The sequence below is a fragment of the Bos taurus genome, chromosome 14 (assembly GCF_002263795.3).
Source record: "Bos taurus isolate L1 Dominette 01449 registration number 42190680 breed Hereford chromosome 14, ARS-UCD2.0, whole genome shotgun sequence".
Lineage (NCBI taxonomy): Eukaryota > Metazoa > Chordata > Mammalia > Artiodactyla > Bovidae > Bos > Bos taurus.
This window is the reverse complement of record NC_037341.1, coordinates 51581647-51601039: the sequence shown is the minus strand read 5'-3', so window position 1 is coordinate 51601039 and position 19393 is coordinate 51581647. Positions and strand designations below refer to the sequence as shown.

General features: G+C 36.7%; 1 protein-coding gene across 1 annotated transcript in view; it reads right to left on the bottom strand.

The window, feature by feature from the left end:
* CSMD3 (CUB and Sushi multiple domains 3) overlaps positions 1-19393 on the bottom strand; it is a 1470240-nt gene that overhangs the window by 674751 nt on the left and 776096 nt on the right. Inside the window, exon 12 of the mRNA NM_001424929.1 lies at positions 6134-6237. Within this exon, the coding sequence (NP_001411858.1) occupies positions 6134-6237 (104 nt within the window). The remainder of the gene's footprint in view (positions 1-6133; positions 6238-19393) is intronic.

The following is a 19393-nucleotide window of genomic DNA, read 5'->3' as shown; positions in this document are numbered from 1 at the left end:
TCTAAAAATATCACCTTGTTGTTATATTCAGTATATTCCCTTCTTTCATTATCCTATGGTGTCAGTTAGTATTTAGATTTTCATTATTAAGAGCGGAAGGTACAAGAACAAATTTGGAAAGGTATAAGTTGCTGGTTGTAGAAAAGTTTGCTCAAGGAAAATATCTTATATAATAGTCTGACAGCAGGGTGGCAGTTTTAAAGAATCAATTGTTGACTAGTTAAAAAACATGTATCTTCAGCTAAGTAGCTTGCCAAAACATATAGGCCAGTGAGCTGAGAGCAATAATAATAACCTATGAGAAAAAAGAAAGCTACATTTTCTTAAAGCTGGTGTGAATATTATGCATTTAATATTATTAAAATAAAGAAAATATTAACTTAAAATATATCAGCACAAAATAGGTTATGTATGTGTGTGGACATGCATGTATATTTAAATTACACATATTTAAAATAAAAAGATGTCCCAGGGAAGAGTGCTGTTAGAACATACTACCAATATATCTGAGAATTAAATTTTACATTGTAAACAGATACAGCACACTCAAATTATTTTTAAGTTGCTGAATTGCAAAAATGATATGCTTTGTACTTCAGGGAAAGAAATCATAAAAATTATTTTTAAAAAATTTTTCATAATTCATTTTTAGAGGATTATTTTAGCTGTTGAACATGTTATGACTATATGGACTATATTTTTTATGGAATAGAATATCACAATCAATTTTAACTTTTAGAACCTAAATATTAAAAGAAAACTGGAAACAGAAGCATCATGTAATTCCAATGCTTAATTCAATTCCATGACGTAAATAAAATAGGATGGATTTTTCCTTTATCTGTTAAATATTTTAAAAACTGAGATATCATGTGTTTATTAACCTAATCAGAACTTATAAACTTAAATATATAGACTGAATTCATCCCCTTAAAAAATACTTTCAAATGTGATATTACATGGGTCTCTGTTAAATGAACACATTGTCCATGTTTTACTATGTTCCTGACTTTCAGCATATCTAAATTTTTAAGTAAATTTATTAGTTTTAATGCCAAAAGTTAAATCTCTAGCATGTGGATCACACTTAACAAAAATGCAAAATGGAATACATAGACGAGTAAATACATTGCTAAATAAAATGTTTAAATGGAGACTATTTTACCCATTAGAACAGCATTATTTCAAATAAATTATTTTCAATTAATTTTTTAAAAATAATTTGTTGACAATTTATCATGCCATATGCAATACTTTGAGTCTGAACAAGCTCCAGGAGATGGTGAAAGACAGGGAAGCCTGGTGTGCTGCAGTCCGTGGGGTCGCAAAGAGTCAGACATGACTGAATGACTGAACAATAAAAATTCAACACTATTTTGAAACTTGGGCAAGATAGACCCCTTCCCTGATCCTTTCCTCTGACCATTTCTGTAGCCCACCTCTTGCCCAGGGTTGTGCCTGTCCACACCCCCTGGGAGATCATAGATTAATTTCCAGCTGCAACATGGTAAGAACAGAAAATAATAGGAATTAGGACTAAATCTTTTAAACTTCTAGAGTAATTTAAAAGAATAATTTTGTCTGGTGAATTTCATAATAAAAAATTGGAAATGTATTTATATGTGTTTTTATTTTATTTTTCTAAATTTTTTTGTTTCATTTTGTAAAAGTATCAGTCCAAAACAAATTAAAAATAAAAGCAAATCTTTTATTTTACAGTTTGTTTAAAAAGTACTGTTCTACAACTCCCTGAAAACTAGTACCCCTGGAATTTCCTGCTTCCTGGACCCTCATAAGCCTTTTTCCAGGTCCATGTTCTCAGGGTCAGAACACAAGACTGTATGTGCACTCTAGACCCAGGGGGCACCATTTGCAGGGAGGTGTGGGCAGTTAGAATGTATAGTCTGGGAAGTCTGTATGCATCGTGAAGGACAGAGCTGAGTTTGGGAATAGAGGGTGACCAGGTGCAAGCAGGGGCTGGGACCACTTCCTCATGCTTCCATGTTCCAAAAAGAAAATGTACAACTGTGCTCATTTCACAACTAGCAACATTATTCTCAAAATCCTTCAAGCTAGGCTTCAGAAGCACATAAACCCAGAACTTCCAGATAAACAAGCTGGGTTTCAAAGAGGCAGAGGAAACAGAGATCAAGTTGCCAGCATTCGTTGGATCATAGAGAAAGCAAGGGAGCTCCAGAAAAACATCTACTTCTGCTTCATTGCCTACACTAAGTCTTTGACTGTGTGGATCACAAGAAACTGGAAAATTCTTAAAGAGATGGGAATACCAGACCACCTTACCTGCCTCCTGAGAAACCTATGGGGTCAAAAGGCAAAAGTTAGAACTGGACATGGAATGACAGACTGGTTCAAAATTGGGAAAGAAGCATGACAAGGCTGTATATTGTCACCCTGCTTATTTAACTTGTATGCAGAGTACATCACGGGAAAATGCCAGGCTGGAATCAAGATTGCTGGGAGAAACAGCAACAACCTCAGATATGTAGATGATACCACTCTAATGGCAGAATGTGAAGAGGAACCTCTTAATGATGGTGAAAGAGAAGAGTGAAAATGCTGACTTGAAACTCAGCATTAAACAAACTAAAATTATAGTATCCAGTCCCATCACTTCATGGCCAATAGAAGGGGAAAAAGTAGAAGTAGTGACAGATTTTATTTCCTTGGGCTCAAAAATCACTATGGACAGTGACTGCAGCCATGAAATTAAAAGACATTTGCTCCTTGGAAAAAAAGCTATGACAAACCTAGACAGCATATTAAAAAGCAGAGACATCACTTTGCAGACAAAGATCCATACAGTGAAAGTGATGGTTTTTCCAACAGTCATGTATGGATATGAGAGTTGGGCCATAAAGAAGATAGGGTGCTGAAAAATCGATGCTTTTGAATTGTGGTGCTGGAGAAGACCACAGTCCTTTGGACTTCAGGGAGATCAAACCAGTCAATCCCTAAGGAAATGAACAATGAATATTTATTGGAAGGACTGATGCTGAAGTTGAAGCTTCAGTACTTTGGCCAACTGATGCGAAGAGCCCATTCATTGGAAAAGACTCAGATATTGGAAAAGATTGAAGGCAAAAGAAGAGGGCAGCAAAGGATGATATGGTTAGACAGCATCACTGACTCAATGGACATAAATCTGAGTAAACTTCAGGAGATAACGGAAGTCAGAGGAGCTTGGCATGCTGCAATCCAGGGCATTGCCAACAGTCGGATACAACTTAGCAACTGAAAAACAAAGGCAACAGTTTGAGTGGATACAATTCTATTAGGTTCTCTTATCACAGAGTCTTGAAGTTCAAAGGAATTTTGATCTAATTTCAATTTTGTAAAATCTCTGTTAGCTACTCAAACGACTTTTATCTGAACACTTTTAGGAGTTAGTTGGGGCCTCTTAGGTGGCTCAGCAGTAAAGAATCCATATGTCAACGCAGGAGATGCAAATTCGGTCCCTGAGTCAGGAAGATCCCCTGGAGGAGGAAAGGGCAACTGACTCAAATATTCTCTCTTGGAGAATTCCATGGACAGAGGATCCTGGCAGGATATAGTCCATGAGGTTACAAAGAGTCAGACACGACTGAGCACATATGTACACAGGAGGTAGGTGCTATCTAAGTTCTGCTGCAGTCATCTTTACCCAAGGAAAAAAGAGTTATATTTTCAGAAATATGTAATTTTGCTCTGAGGAAGAAAAACATGTTTAAGATACATATCTGTGGTTACAGACAAATATAAAAATAATCACACAGACTTTTCAAAATTAAGATAATTTCTCAGAGTGAAAGAATTATAAGTGAAGAAGTAGAACTCCTATGCAAACTAGGGACAATATGATAACAGGAACATGAGAAGAGGGAAAATGTAACTTTTTCTTCATTCATTCTGCCAGTAGCAGATAGTCTGTAAGATACAACTAATTCCACTTGAATTCACAGGGGTTATAAAACTTCTTCTCATCAACATATTTGTTCTTTATCTGGTCTTATGTTGTGTAGCTAACTTTTGGATCACTCTAAAAATCAATTATGAACCTATTTTTTTAATTATATTTCTGATCTGCTACTTGGTCTGATTCATACAACACAGGGATTTTAAAATTATTTAAAATATATTCATGTTATCTTCCAAAATAAAAGGAAATAGAGACAACATCTACACTTCATAAGAATTAAAAAAACCCAGCAAATCCACTAACAAAATACTTAGAAGATTTTCTTTGAAGTAACTAAGGTCAAATGAGCATGGGCTCAAAATTCTCAAAAAAAGAAGGAATGCAGAAAATTATGGACTGTGACATGTTTACAAAGAAGTTCTTTCAATTAACAGAGTCCTTATTCTTTTAGAAAATGTATGGCTTATTTAAAATATTAAGGGTTTTCCTCTTAGTATCTAAAATTATAGTTAAGACCATTGCCCTTTATTGTTTTGAGATTTACAAAAACATTATATATATGTATATATATATACATATATATAATTTTGAGGTCTAATCTAAAAATGTGTGGTTGTGTGTGCATGTGTGTGCACTCATCTCATAGTGTTCTGGTTATTTAAATGTAATATATTATCTTTCTGTCTCTTAGGTCTCCCTCACTCTCACTAAGGGACTAATTTAGATGTACCTATCAGAAGAACACCTACATATATAAAGCAGATGTTAACAGACACAGTGGGAGGGGTTCAGAAATTTATGTTTTATAGAGTGCATCAAGTAATTGTGATTTGCAAAAGACCCCATTTTTGAGAAACACCACATTGATAAAGCCTGAACTGCAAATCAACAGCTATGAAAGGGATACTGAGAGAAAGCATATCATAACCTTTTGAGATTTATCACATGAAAACAATACACTAGCCCTGAAAATTTTTTCTTGCCCCTATCCGAGATAGATTATTGGAATGGATAGCCAAGGATTAGGTGACAGACAAGTTCCTAAAACACAGAGTGAAAAAATACAGTATATACTATTTCCATGACTGCAGGCCATGAAATCAGAAGATGCTGTGCTTCATGAAAGGAAAGCTATGACAAACTTAGCAGCATTTTAAAAATCAAAGATTTCACTTTGCTGACAAAGATCCATATAGTCAAAGCTATGATCTTTCCAGTAATCTGTACGGATGTTAGAGTTGGACCATAAAAAGGCTGAGTGCAGAAGAATTGATGCTTTCGAATTGTGGTGCTGGAGAAGACTCTTGGGAGTCCCTTTGACTGCAGGGAGATCAAATCAGTAAATTCTAAAGGAAATCAACCCTGAATATTCATTGGAAGGATTGATGCTAAAGCTGAAGCTCCAATACTTTGGCCACATGATGTGAACAGCTGACTCATTAGAAAAGACCCCGATGCTGGGAAAGACTGAAGGCAAAAGGAGGAGGGGAGCAGAGAATGAGATGGTTGGATAGCATCACTGATTCAACTGACATGAACTTGGGCAAACTCCGGGAGATGGTTGAGGGACAGGCAGGCTTGGTGTGCTGCAGCCCATGGGGTCACAAAGAGTTAAGACACAACTTAGCGACTGGACAATAAGTTCCTAACATTTCCCTTTACTTAATATAAGTTCATCCTTTTTTTTCTTTTTTCTTCACATTAAGAACCTTTGCAGTATATTAGCTCAACTCTGAGAGCTATTCACTGCTCTACTACTACTACTGCTACTACTACTACTTCATGTCAAACCACTGATTAACTTTCACAGATACTGATGATGACCAGGTATGATTAAGCCTCCAATAAACTGCAACACCCATCAGTTTTTAGTACTAGTAGTACTCTCTCTGGGCAATTTCATAATTTTTTTTCCCCCACTCTATTCTATTACTCTGTGAAGGTAAAAGTATTTTCCAAAATAAGGCCAATCAGCCTGTCTGTAATTTCACCCTAGGCCCCCTTCTGGAAATGGATTCTAAGTAACTATGTGTGGATCAAGTATATTAAGCCTTATTAAAAGGACTAATAAATATACTATATGCAGATTGATGATAATAAATAATATACTATGCTCTTTCTGTTGGAGGTAGTGAGAAGAATCAATGAAAAAAAAAAAAGGTAAAATTTCACAAGAAACTGATAGACTAAATCAAGAAAGAAACATTGAGAACTTACACTTGGAGCACTGTCCTTGGGTCTCCAACTTCACCCCCATCACCAATTGTCAAGGTATCATAGCCAATTTCCAGGTCAAATTCTTCAAAATTTATCTGGATAACCTACCAATGAACAGAAACAAGTATCTCAAATATATCTCATTATATATTAAAAGCAAACAAGAGAACAAAGGCAGAAAAACATTAAAATGCCCTGCAGACATATTATGTATCTATATGTCCATAGCTATCTATATAAGAATTTCATACTATGACAGGAAATCATATAAGAATACTTCTAATGTTCACTCATTATAATTTTTATTTATAGTATCATATCTTCTGTAATAATTTATCAATGACATAACATAGTTTCTGTTTATAGAACATTCTTATCTGAGGAATTTGAATGTAAATCTAACTTGAGAAGGTTTTATAAAAAGCACATGTAGGTGGAGAGTGGTTTACTGTAAATAAAAATAAGCTAGCATGGAAAAGCATAGAGTATAAAATTGCCACTAGATAGTAAAGCTTAAAAAATGTTAGAACTAAATTTGAACCTAGATCACTAAATTTAAAGGCATCAGGATTATTTTTGTGTATTCTTTGGTAATAGAATCCCTCATTTATATTATATTTTGCCAGCAAAATTGGGAGCACAAATCTTTGGGAGACATATTATATCATGATAAGCAATTTAATATTAGTTCTTATCCAAATATAATCCTGTACTTATTTATTGTTTATATATTTATGTAAAAGTTCATATTTAATTAAATTGCAATTCTGAAATTCAAAACCTAATATAACATTTTAGAGAATAATTTAATTAAGAATCTGTACAGAAGAAATTACATAAATATTGTCCTATAAATAACTATGCTTAGAGCAAAAAGTAATTTATAATAAAGTTTCAGAAGAGTTGAGGCTACAATAGTACTAGAGAAAAATGAAAAATGCCTTAATTTTTTAAATTATTTAAATTATGACAGATTCCATATCCTATTTTTACCTTTTTAACAAAAACCCCAACTTTTTATTGTGTCTATTTCTTGATGTTTTAAAATTATTTTTATTAGCATTAATTAAAACACATGTATACACATAGCAGATGCATGTTGATGTATGGCAAAACCAATACAATATTGTAAAGTTAAAAAAATAAAAATAAAAAAAAATAAAAGACACTTGCTCCTTGGAAGAAAAGCTATGAAAAATAATAATAATAATTAAAACATCTGTTTTGGTCATGTTTAATACAGAATATATAAAACACAATTTTAAATGGCTATGATTTAAAAGGAAAGGTTTGCCTATTCTACATTGAGTTAAATATAAGTACTCTCAATTAATAATTTTCTATTAATAGAGATTTAGTTGTTCCCATTGCTTTTGCTATAATAAGCAACATGGTTATTTTCTGGCTCAAATCTACAAGTATATCTCTACATTAAGTGTGTACTTATGAGTATAATTTCTGAGTAATAACACTCAAAATTAAATTTCAAAATATCATGCCATGTGGTTTGAAAACTATCTTATCACTTTAAATGTCCACAACTTGTGTACATTATATTCCATTAGTTCTACAAATCTAGAGGGTATAAAAAGTGAAGTTTTTTTTGCATTTTCTTCATTAGTAATCAAATTATCTTTTTATGTTTGCCATTTATTTTTTTTTTCAGGTTTTCTGAACCATCAGTACTGTCTTTTTCTGAAAGTTTTCCATCATACAAAACCAAAACCTGTTACCATTAACCAATAACTCCCCGTTTTCCCCTTTCCCCCTTATCCTGGTAACTTCCAATATGCTTTTTAACCCTACAAATTTGCATATTCCAGATATTTTATGTAAGTGGAATAATACAATATTTGCCCTTTTGTGTCTGATTTACTTCACTAAGCAAAGTCTTCAAGGTTCATCTGCATTGCAGAGTGTGTATCAGAACTTCATTCCTTTTATGGTTGAATAACAGTCCATTTGTTTGTTGTTCAGTCATTCAATTGTGTCTGACTCTTTGTGAACCCATATACTGCAGCATGCCAGGCTTCCCTGTCTTTCACCATCTCCTGGAACTTGCTCAAACTCATGTCCATTGAGTCAGTGATGCCATCCAACCATCTTGTCCCTGTCATCCCCTTCTCCCCCTGCCTCCAGTCTTTCCCAGCATCAGGATCTTTTCTAATGAGTCAGATCTTCACATCAGGTGGCCAAAGTGTTGGAGCTTCAGCTTCATCATCAGTCCTTTCAATGAATATTTCAGATTGATTTCCTTTAGGATTGACTCGTTCATACTCCTGCAGTCCAAGGGACTTGCATGTGAAAGTGAAAGTCGCTCAGTCGTGTCCAACTTTTTGCAACCCCATGGACTATACAGTCCTGGAATTCCCAGGCCAGAAAACTGGAGTGGGTAGCCTTTCCCTTCTCCAGGGGATCTTCCCAACCCACGGATCAAACTCAGGTCTCCTGCATTGCAGGCAGATTCTTTACCAGCTGAGCCACAAGGGAAGCCCGATACTGCAGTTGAAAAACATCAGTTCTTCAGTGCTCAACCTTCTTTATGGTCCAACTCTCACATATATACATGACTACTGGAAAAACCATCGCTTTGACTATACAGACCTTTGCCAGCAAAGTAACATCTCTTCTTTTCATTACGCTGTCTAGGTTTGTCATAACTTTTCTTCCAAGGAGAAGCATCTTTTAATTTCATGGCTGCAGTCACTATCAGCAATGATTTTGAAACCCAAGAAAATAAAGACTGTCACTGTCACAAGAAATAAAGTCCATTGTACATTTATACCTAATTTGGTTTAACCATTATTCAATTGATGGGACACTTGGCGTGCTTCCATCTTTAACCTATGATGAGTATTGTTATTATGTAGAATGGTATAAAAGTACCTATTTGAATCTCTGTTTTCAATTATTGTATATATGCCTAGGGGTGAAATTACTGAGTCATAAATTTAACATTTTGAAGAACTATCAAGCTGTTTTCCAGAACTTTTGAACATTCAAAATTTCTACCAGGAATTCACGAGGGTTCCAACTTCTCTATATACCTCACTGCTTTTTGTTTTGTTTTTATTATATCCATTCTTGTAGCTTACTGTGGATTTAATTTAATCTTTCTAATTAATGATGTTGAACATCTTTACATGTATTTATTAGCCATTTGTATGTTTTGGGTAACTATCTATTTGAGTCCTTTATCCTCTATAACTTATTTTTTTATCTTTTACCTCTTTTTAAATTAAGTCATTTGTTATATTGTTGCTGAATTGTAAGAGCTCTTTACATATTCTAGATATTAATTGCCTATATCAGCTATATTGTTTGCAAATATTTTCTCCCATTGTGTGAATTATCTTTCCATTCTTATGATAGTGTGCTTTGATGCCTCAAAAATTTTAATGTAATGAAGTCCACTTTATTTATTTTTTGTTGCTGTTGCTTGTGCTTTTGTGCCATATTTAAGAAGCCACTGCAAAATCCCATATCATGTTATTTTTTTCTTCTATGAATTTTATACTTTAAGCACTTAAATTTAGATTTTTGATCCATTCTGATTTAACTGTTGTATACAGTACAAGTAAGAATCAAATTTAATTCTTTCTGCATGTGGCTATCCAACTTTACCAGCACCATTTATTGAATCTCCTGCATTGCAGGTGGACTCTTTACCATCTGAGCCACCAGGGAAGCCCAACTACAAGAAAACCTCCCCTTATTGCACTTTGCTTTATTGTTATTGGCAGATATTTTATATTTTACCAACTGAAGTTCTGTGGCAAAACTGTTAAGCAAGCTTACTTTATCATTTCCTTTAAAACAGCAATTGTATACTTTATGTCTTTGTGTCATGTTTTGATATTTATCACAATATTTCAAATGTTTTTATTACTCTTACATTTGTTATGGTTATCTGTGCTCAGTGACTTTTGATATTACTTTGTAATGGTTCTGGGTAGCTACAAACCATACCCACTTAAAACTGTAAACTTAAATGATAAACGTCAAATGTATTCTGATTGCTCAACTGACAGCCTTTTCCGCATCTCTCTTTCTCTTTGAGCTTCCCTATTCCCTGAGAGACAATATCATTGAAATTAGGCCAACCAGTGACACTACAATGGCTTATAAGTGTCCAAATATAAAGAGGAGTCCCACATACCTCACTTTAAATCAAAAACTAGAAATGATTAAGGTTAGTGAGAAATGAATGTCTAGAGTCAAGTAAGGCCAAAAGTTAGGCCTCTTGCATCAGTTGCTAGTTGTAAATGTAAAGAAGCTGTTCTTGAAGGAAATTAAAAATGCTAGTCTAATGTACACATAAATGATAAGAAAGTGAAATAGCTTTATTACTGATATGGAGCAACTTTTAGTGGCATGAATAGAAGTTCAAACCAGTCACAACATTCTCAAAACCAAAGTCTAATTCAGAATAAGGCCCTAAACTCTCATCAAGTCTCATGAAGGTTCAGAGAAGTGAGTAAGCTGCAAAGAAAAGTTCGAAGCTAGCAGAGGTTGGTTCATAAGGTTTAAGGAAAAAGAACCATGTCCATAATATAAAAGTACAAGGTAAACAGCAGAAGCCGCAGCAACTTATCCAGAAGATCTTGCTAATACAATTAATGAAGGTGGCACAGTAAACAGTATATTTTCAGTGTAGACAAAACTGTTGCCTGTGTTGCAAGAGGAGTGAAGTGAAAATTGCTCAGTCATGTCTGACTTTTTGTGACCCCATCAGTTATATACAGTCCATGGAATTCTCCAGGCCAGAATACTGGAGTGGATAGCCTTTCCCTTCTCTAGGGGAACTTCCCAACCCAGGGACTGAATCCAGGTCTCCTGCATTGCAGGTGGATTCTTTACCAGCTGAGCCACAAGGGAAGCCTGTGTTGGAAGAAGGCACTATCTAGGATTTTCATAGCTAGAGAGGAGAAGTCAATGCCTGGCTTCAACGTGCAACCTGACTCGCTCATTAAGGGTATGCTGTTTATTTGCTCAGTCATGTCCGACTCTTTGTGACCCCATGGACTACAGCCTGCCAGCTCCTCTGTCCAGAGGATTCTCCAGGCAAAAATACTGGAGTGGACTGCCATTTCATTCTTGATGTTAGGGGTATAGGTAGCTGATTTGAAGCCAATACTGATTTACTGTTCTGAAAATCCTAGAATTCTTAAGAAGTATGCTAAATCTATTTTGTCTGTGCTCTATAAATGGAACAGTAAAGCCTGAAAACAGCACACCCGTTTACAATACAGTTTACTGAATATTGTCAGTCCACTGTTAAGATTTACTACTCAGGAAAGAAAAAGATATATTTTAAAATACTATTGTTTATTGACAGTGCAGCTGGTCACTCAAGGGCTCTGATGAAACTATAAAACAAGATTAATGTTGTCATGTCTGCTAAAACAACAGCCATTCTGCTGCCCATGTATCAAGGAGTAATTTTTATTTTCAAGTCTTTTTAAGAAAAAAATTTTATAAGGCCATATCTGACATAGATGGTGATTCCTCTGAATAGATCTGGGTAAAGTAAATCCTCTGATAGATTTGGGTAAAGTAAATTAAAACCTTTCTGTAAAGGATTCACCATTCTAGATGTCTTTAAGAACATTTGTGATTCATGGGAAGAGCAAAATATCAACATTAATAGAAGTTTGGAAGAAGTTGATTCCAACCCTCATGGAGGACTGTGAAGGGTTCAAACTTCAGTGGAGGATGTCACTGCAGATGCGATAAAAACACCAGAACTATAACTAGAAATTCAACCTGAAGGTGGAACTGAAATGCTACAGTTTCATGGTAAAACTTTATGATGAGGAGTTGCTTCTTATGGATGAGCAAAGAACATGATGGAATCCCTTCTTGGTGAAAATTTTCTGAAAATTGTTGAAATGAAAACAAAAAAATTAGAGTATAAAAACTTATTTGATAAAGCAGTAGTAGTATTTGAGAAAATTAAGTCAATTTTGAAAAGTACTGTGGATAAAATGCTATCAAAAATTGCCTGCTACAGAGAAATCACTGGTGAAAGGAAGAATCAATCAATGTGGCAAATTTCAATAGTGATGTATTTTAAGAAATTGCTACAGCCATCAACTTCAAGGCAAGATGATTCAGCAGCTAAATGATTATGACTCACTAAAGGCATAGATGATGGTTAGCTTTTTTTTAAAAAAATCAGATCAGATCAGTCACTCAGTCATGTCCAACTCTTTGCGACCCCATGAATCACAGCACACCAGGCCTCCCTGTCCATCACCAACTCCTGGAGTTCATTCAGACTCACGTCCATCGAGTCAGAGATGCCATCCAGCCATCTCATCCTCTGTCGTCCCCTTCTCCTCCTGCTCCCAATCCCTCCCAGCATCAGAGTCTTTTCCAATGAGTCAACTCTTCGCATGAAGTGGCCAAAGTACTGGAGTTTCAGCTTTAGCATCACTCCTTCCAAAGAAATCCCAGGGCTGATCTCCTTCAGAATGCACTGGTTGGATCTCCTTGCAGTCCAAGGGACTCTCAAGAGTCTTCTCCAACACCACAGTTCAAAAGCATCAATTCATTGGCGCTCAGCCTTCTTCACAGTCCAACTCTCACATCCATACATGACCACAGGAAAAACCATAGCCTTGACTAGACGAACCTTTGTTGGCAAAGTAATGTCTCTGCTTTTGAATATGCTATCTAGGTTGGTCATAACTTTCCTTCCAAGGAGTAAGCGTCTTTTAATTTCATGGCTGCAGTCACCATCTGCAGTGATTTTGGAGCCCAGAAAAAAAAAGTCTGCCACTGTTTCCACTGTTTCCCCATCTATTTCCCATGAAGTGATGGGACCGGATGCCATGATCTTCATTTTCTGAATGTTGAGCTTTAAGCCAAGTTTTTCACTCTCCACTTTCACTTTCATCAAGAGGCTTTTGAGTTCCTCTTCACTTTCTGCCATAAGGGTGGTGTCATCTGCATATCTGAGGTTATTGATATTTCTCCCGGCAATCTTGATTCCAGCTTGTGTGTCTTCCAATCCAGCATTTCTCATGATGTATTCTGCATATAAGTTAAATAAGCAGAGTGACAATATACAGCCTTGACGAACTCCTTTTCCTATTAGGAACCAGTCTGTTGTTTCATGTCCAGTTCTAACTGTTGCTTCCTGACCTGCATACAGATTTCTCAAGAGGCAGATCAGGTGGTCTGGTATTCCCATCTCTTTCAGAATTTTCCACAGTTTATTGTGATCCACACAGTCAAAAGCTTTGGCATAGTCAATAAAGCAGAAATAGATGTTTTTCTGGAACTCTCTTGCATTTTCTATGATTCAGCATTTTTCTATGATGTTGGCAATTTGATTTCTGGTTCCTCTGCCTTTTCTAAAACCAGCTTGAACATCAGGAGGTTCACGGTTCACATATTGCTGAAGCCTGACTTGGAGAATTTTGAGCATTACTTTACTAGCGTGTGAGATGAGTGCAATTGTGCGGTAGTTTGAGCATTCTTTGGCATTGCCTTTCTTTGGGATTGGAATGAAAACTGACCTTTTCCAGTCCTGTGGCCACTGCTGAGTTTTCCGAATTTGCCAGCATATTGAGTGTAGCACTTTTACAGCATCATCTTTCAGGATTTGGAATAGTTCAACTGGACTTCCATCACCTCCACTATCTTTGTTCGTAGTGATGGGGAAAACCACTAGACCATTCAGGTATGACGTAAATCAAGTCCCTTATGATTATACAGTGGAAGTGAGAAATAGATTTAAGGGCCTAGATCTGATAGATAGGGTGCCTGATGAACTATGGACTGAGGTTCGCGACATTGTACAGGAGACAGGGATCAAGACCATTCCCATAGAAAAGAAATGCAAAAAAGCAAAATGGCTGTCTGGGGAGGCCTTACAAATAGCTGTGAAAAGAAGAGAAGCGAAAAGCAAAGGAGAAAAGGATAGATATAAACATCTGAATACAGAGTTCCAAAGAATAGCAAGAAGAGATAAGAAAGCCTTCTTCAGCGATCAATGCAAAGAACTAGAGGAAAACAATAGAATGGGAAAGACTAGGGATCTCTTCAAGAAAATCAGAGATACCAAAGGAACATTTCATGCAAAGATGGGCTCAATAAAGGACAGAAATGGTATGGACCTAACAGAAGCAGAAGGTATTAAGAAGAGATGGCAAGAATACACAGAAGAACTGTACAAAAAAGATCTTCACGACCTAGATAATCACAATGGTGTGATCACTGACCTAGTGCCAGACATCCTGGAATGTGAAGTCAAGTGGGCCTTAGAAAGCATCACTACGAACAAAGCTAGTGGAGGTGCATGAATTCCAGTTTTTACAAATAAATTATTTTTAAAATGTTTTTTAGTGTACATCTCTCTCACTTGGTTAAATTTATTCCTAAGTATTTTGTTTATTTTTTTAAATTTCTTTGAGGTACAGTTTATTTATAATGTTGTGTTAGTTTCTGTTGTAGCAGAAAAGTGACTCACCTATACACATTATTTTTCTTATTCTCTTCAATTATGGTTTATCACAGGATATTGAATGTAGTTTAATATCTGTACAGTACAGTAGAACCTTATTAATCCATCCTATATATACTATTTTGCATCTGCTAAACTCCAACTGCCATTCTTACCTCCCCTATACCCATAAAGTATTTTATAATTAAAGATTACCCATTTTTTAGGCATAATTTTATTGTACACTTAATAGACTACAGTATACTGTAACATACTGGTTCCAAATAGGAAAGGGAGTATGTCAAGGCTGTATATTATCACCCTGCTTATTTAACTTATATGCAGAGTACATCATGAGAAATGCTAGACTGAAGAAACACAAGCTGAAATCAAGATTGCCAGGAGAAATATCAATAACCTCAGATATACAGATGACACCACCCTTATGGCAGAAAGTTAAGAAGAACTAAAGAGCCTCTTGATGAAAGTGAAAGAGGAGAGTGAAAAAGTTGGCTTAGCTCAACATTCAGAAAACTAAGATCATGGCATCCAGTCCCATCACTTCATGGGAAATAGATGGGGAAACTGTGGAAACAGTGTCAGACTTTATTTTTCTGGGCTCCAAAATCACTGCAGATGGTGACTGCAGCCATGAAATTAAAAGACGCCTACTCCTTGGAAGGAAAGCTATGACCAACCTAAACAGCATATTGAAAAGCAGAGACATTACTTTGTCAACGAAGGTCCATCTAGTCAAGGCTATGGTTTTTCCAGTGGTCATGTATGGATGTGAGAGTTGGAGTATAAAGAATGCTGAGCACAGAAGCATTGATGCTTTTGAACTGTGGTGTTGGAGAAGACTCTTGAGAGTCCCTTGGACTGCAAGGAGATCCAACCAGTCCATCCTAAAGGAAATCAGTCTTGAATATTCATTGGAAGGACTGATGCTGAAGCTGAAACTCCAATACACTGATGCGAAGAGCTGACTCATTTGAAAAAACCCTGATGCTGGGGAAGATTGAGAGTGGGAGAAAAAGGGGACGACAGAGGATGAAATGGTTGGATGGCATCACTGACACAATGCATATGGGTTTGGGTGGACTCTGGGAGTTGGTTTTGGACAGGGGGGCCTCGCATGCTACAGTTCATGGGGTTGCAAAGAGTTGGACAGGACTGAGTGACTGAACTGAACTTTTACTGTAAACATAACTATTATATACACTGCAAAATGAAACAAAATAAAATGTTGTGGGACTCAATTTACTATGATATTTATTTTATTTAGTTAAAGCTGAACACACATTATCTCCAAGGTATCCCTGAATTATCTCCCCAATGAATGGTTTTGGCACCTCTGTCAAAAAGTAATTGATCATGGATGGGAGGGTTTAGTTCTGTGCTCTCTTAGCTTTGTTTATCTGAGAATATCTTGATTTCTCCTTCCTCTCTGAAGGAGTTTTGACAGGCATATACAGGATTCTTGGTTGACAATTTTGTTTTCATTATTTAAAGATTTTGTTTTCCTCATGTTTCAGCATCTTTTCTTCTTCTTCTTTTAGAAATCAACTGTTAATATTTTTAGGATTTCTTAAAGAGTCACTTTTCCCCCACTGCTTTCAAGATTCTCTTTGATTTTACCCTTCAACAATAGGACTATAACATGTTTAGGTATGGATAACTTTAAGCTTATCCTACATAGAGTTTGCTGAGCTTTATGGATGGACAGATTCACATTTCTCTTGAATTTGTGAACTTTTTGGTCATTATTTCCTTCAAATATTCTTTCTATACTATTATTTCTATCTTCTTCACCTGAGAGTCCCATAGTACATTTGTTGTTCCATTTGCTCATATTCCACAGTCCCTTTGGTTCCTTTCATTTATTATTTTATTTTTTGTTCTTCAGACAATAATTTCAACTGTTCTATCTTAGCTTATCAATTCTTTCTTTTGCTGATCACACCAATTATCAAAACCTTCCAGTATTTTTCTTTATAAATTTCAGTTATTATAGTTTATAGCTCTAGAATTTCTACTTGGTTTCATTTTTATAATTAATATCTTATTGATATTCTCATTTATTCATATATCATTTTATTCATATATCAAAAATCATGCTGTTTGAGCATAATTAATGCAATTGCTTTATATTTTTGTATAATAATTTCAATGACTGAATGTCTTCAGGGATATTTTCTGTCAGTTTATTTTGTTCCTTTGACCATATTCTCTTGTTTCTTTGCATACATTGTGATTTTCTTTGTTGTGGCTGAAAACTAGGTATTTGAATATCATAATGTGGTAATTCTGGAAATCAGAGTCTCTCTCTTCCCCAGAGTTTGCTGTTTTTGATTTTTGAAGATTCATTTCCATCCAGCATTTTAACTGAAATTTCTTTAAATTCAAGGAGCTAAAAAAGAATACCCATTTCAGTAGGTCCGGGCTGCTATAACAAAATATGAACTAGGTGGCATTTAAACAATATAAATTTATTTATCACAGTTCTCAATGCTGGAAGTCCAAGATCCTGGCACTGTTTGTTTTAGTGTACGGTGAGAGCAAGTTTCCTGGTTCACAGAAGACCATCTTTTTGCTGTTACCTAACATGGCAGAAGGGACCAGGGTAGTACAGTGGTCCTCAACCTTTTTGGAAGCAGGGACTAGTTTCATGGAAGATAATGTTTCAATGGACCAGGAAGAGGGAGCAAGGGGGAATGGTTCATTTGGTATGCAAGTGATGGAGCAAAAGAGAAAGCTTCACTTGCTTGCCCCTTACTCACCTCCTGCTGTGTGGCCCTGTTCCTAACAGGCCTCGGACCTCTACTGTGGCCTGGGGTTGAGCACCCTGGTCTAGGGAGCCTTTTGGGGTCTCTACTATTCCTACTCATGAGGGCTCCACCCTCAGGACCTCCCAAAGGCCCCACCTTCTAATACCATCACATTGAAGGGACAGAAGCATTCAGATCACAGCAAGAACTCTCTCAGTCTTTGAAAATTGGCTCAGTACTGGGATACTCTGTTAACACCTAGCCAGATCATTTACAATTCTGTCTTGGCTTAAAGCTCAACATTCAGAAAACAAAGATCATGGCATCCGGTCCCATCACTTCATGGCAAATAGATGGGAAACAGTGGAAACAGTGGCAGACTTTATTTTTCTGGGCTCCAAAATCATTGCAGATGGTGACTGCAGCCATGAAATTAAAAGACGCTTACTCCTTGGAGGGAAAGTTATGACCAACCTAGATACAATATTGAAAAGCAGAGACATTACTTTGCCAACAAAGGTCCGTCTAGTCAAGGCTATGGTTTTTCCTGTGGTCATGTATGGATTTGAGAGTTGGACTGTGAAGAAGGCTGAGCGCCAAAGAATTGATGCTTTTGAACTGTGGTGTTGCAGAAGACTCTTGAGAGTCCCTTGGACAGCAAGGAGATCCAACCAGTCCATTCTGAAGGAGATCAGCCCTGGGATTTCTTTGGAAGGACTGATGCTCAAGCTGAAACTCCAATACTTTGGCCACCTGATGTGAAGAGTTGACTCATTGGAAAAGACTCTGATGCTGGGAGGGATTGGGGGCAGGAGGAGAAGGGGACGATAGAGGATGAGATGGCTGGATGGCATCACTGACTCGATGGATGTGAGTTTGAGTGCACTCTGGGAGTTGGTGATGGACAGGGAGGCCTGGCGTGCTGCGATTCATGGGGTCGAAAAGAGTCAGATATGACTGAGTGACTGATCTGATCTGATCTGATCTTGGCCTTCACCTGCAGCTGGCATTAAGCACACAGATCAACTAATGGTGAAAGCTTAGGCTCTTCTCAGGTCTTTCTGAGCATGTGTCTTATAGTGGGCATGCATGCTACTATCTGCTGCTGCTGCTGCTAAGTCACTTCAGTCGTGTCCGACTGTGTGTGACCTCATAGACAGCAGCCCACCAGGCTACCCCATCCCTGGGATTTTCCAGGCAAGAACACTAGGGTGGGTTGCTATTTACTTCTCCAATGCATGAAAGTTAAAAGTGAAAGTGAAGTCGCTCAGTCATGTCCGACCCTCAGCGACCCCATGGACTGTAGCATTCCAGGCTCCTCCATCCATGGGATTTTCCAGGCAGGAGTACTGGAGTGGGGTGCCATTGCCTTCTCCGATGCTACTATCTAAATTCCATCATATATGGGAGGGCTTTTGAACATCCAGAGTTCCCAAAGAAACTCTGTTGTTTCTAGCAATGCGCTAAGGGTGGCTTGCTTCACTAAGTATTTAGTTATATTTAGCAGTAAACCGATTTTTACTGGGGCTTAAGCTGTGAGAATCCTGAAGGTCTTAAATTGGGTATAATTTCATTCAGCTTCTGCTAACTGGATACAAGGGTCACTATTAAGCTGGTGTCAGTTTAACATCCTTTGACATTTTTAACTGAATGCTGAGGTTTCAAGTTCAGTCTCTTGATCCAAAGAGCCTGGGCCCCAGTCTTAGTTTCCTAATTCCAGAGATTTATTGCCATTTGCCACAAGGAAAACCAAGCTTTTTTCCCATCTCCAAGCTTTCTTTCCATTTCATCTCCTACTTTCATTACAGTTCACATTTTTTTAATTATATATGCATGATTGTACTTGTGTTTATATGGTATCCAGAACAGCTTTATAGATTTCCTTTGTTGTGAACCCCAGTGCATTGAAAAATGTTTTTCTTGTATTTCAGTGGGAGGCCCTTTCAGAATACCTCATCTGTCACCATTTCAAAAGAGAAATCATATGATCCACTTTATGTCAAGTCATTTCACAATAGAGCCATGCTGCTGCTGCTAAGT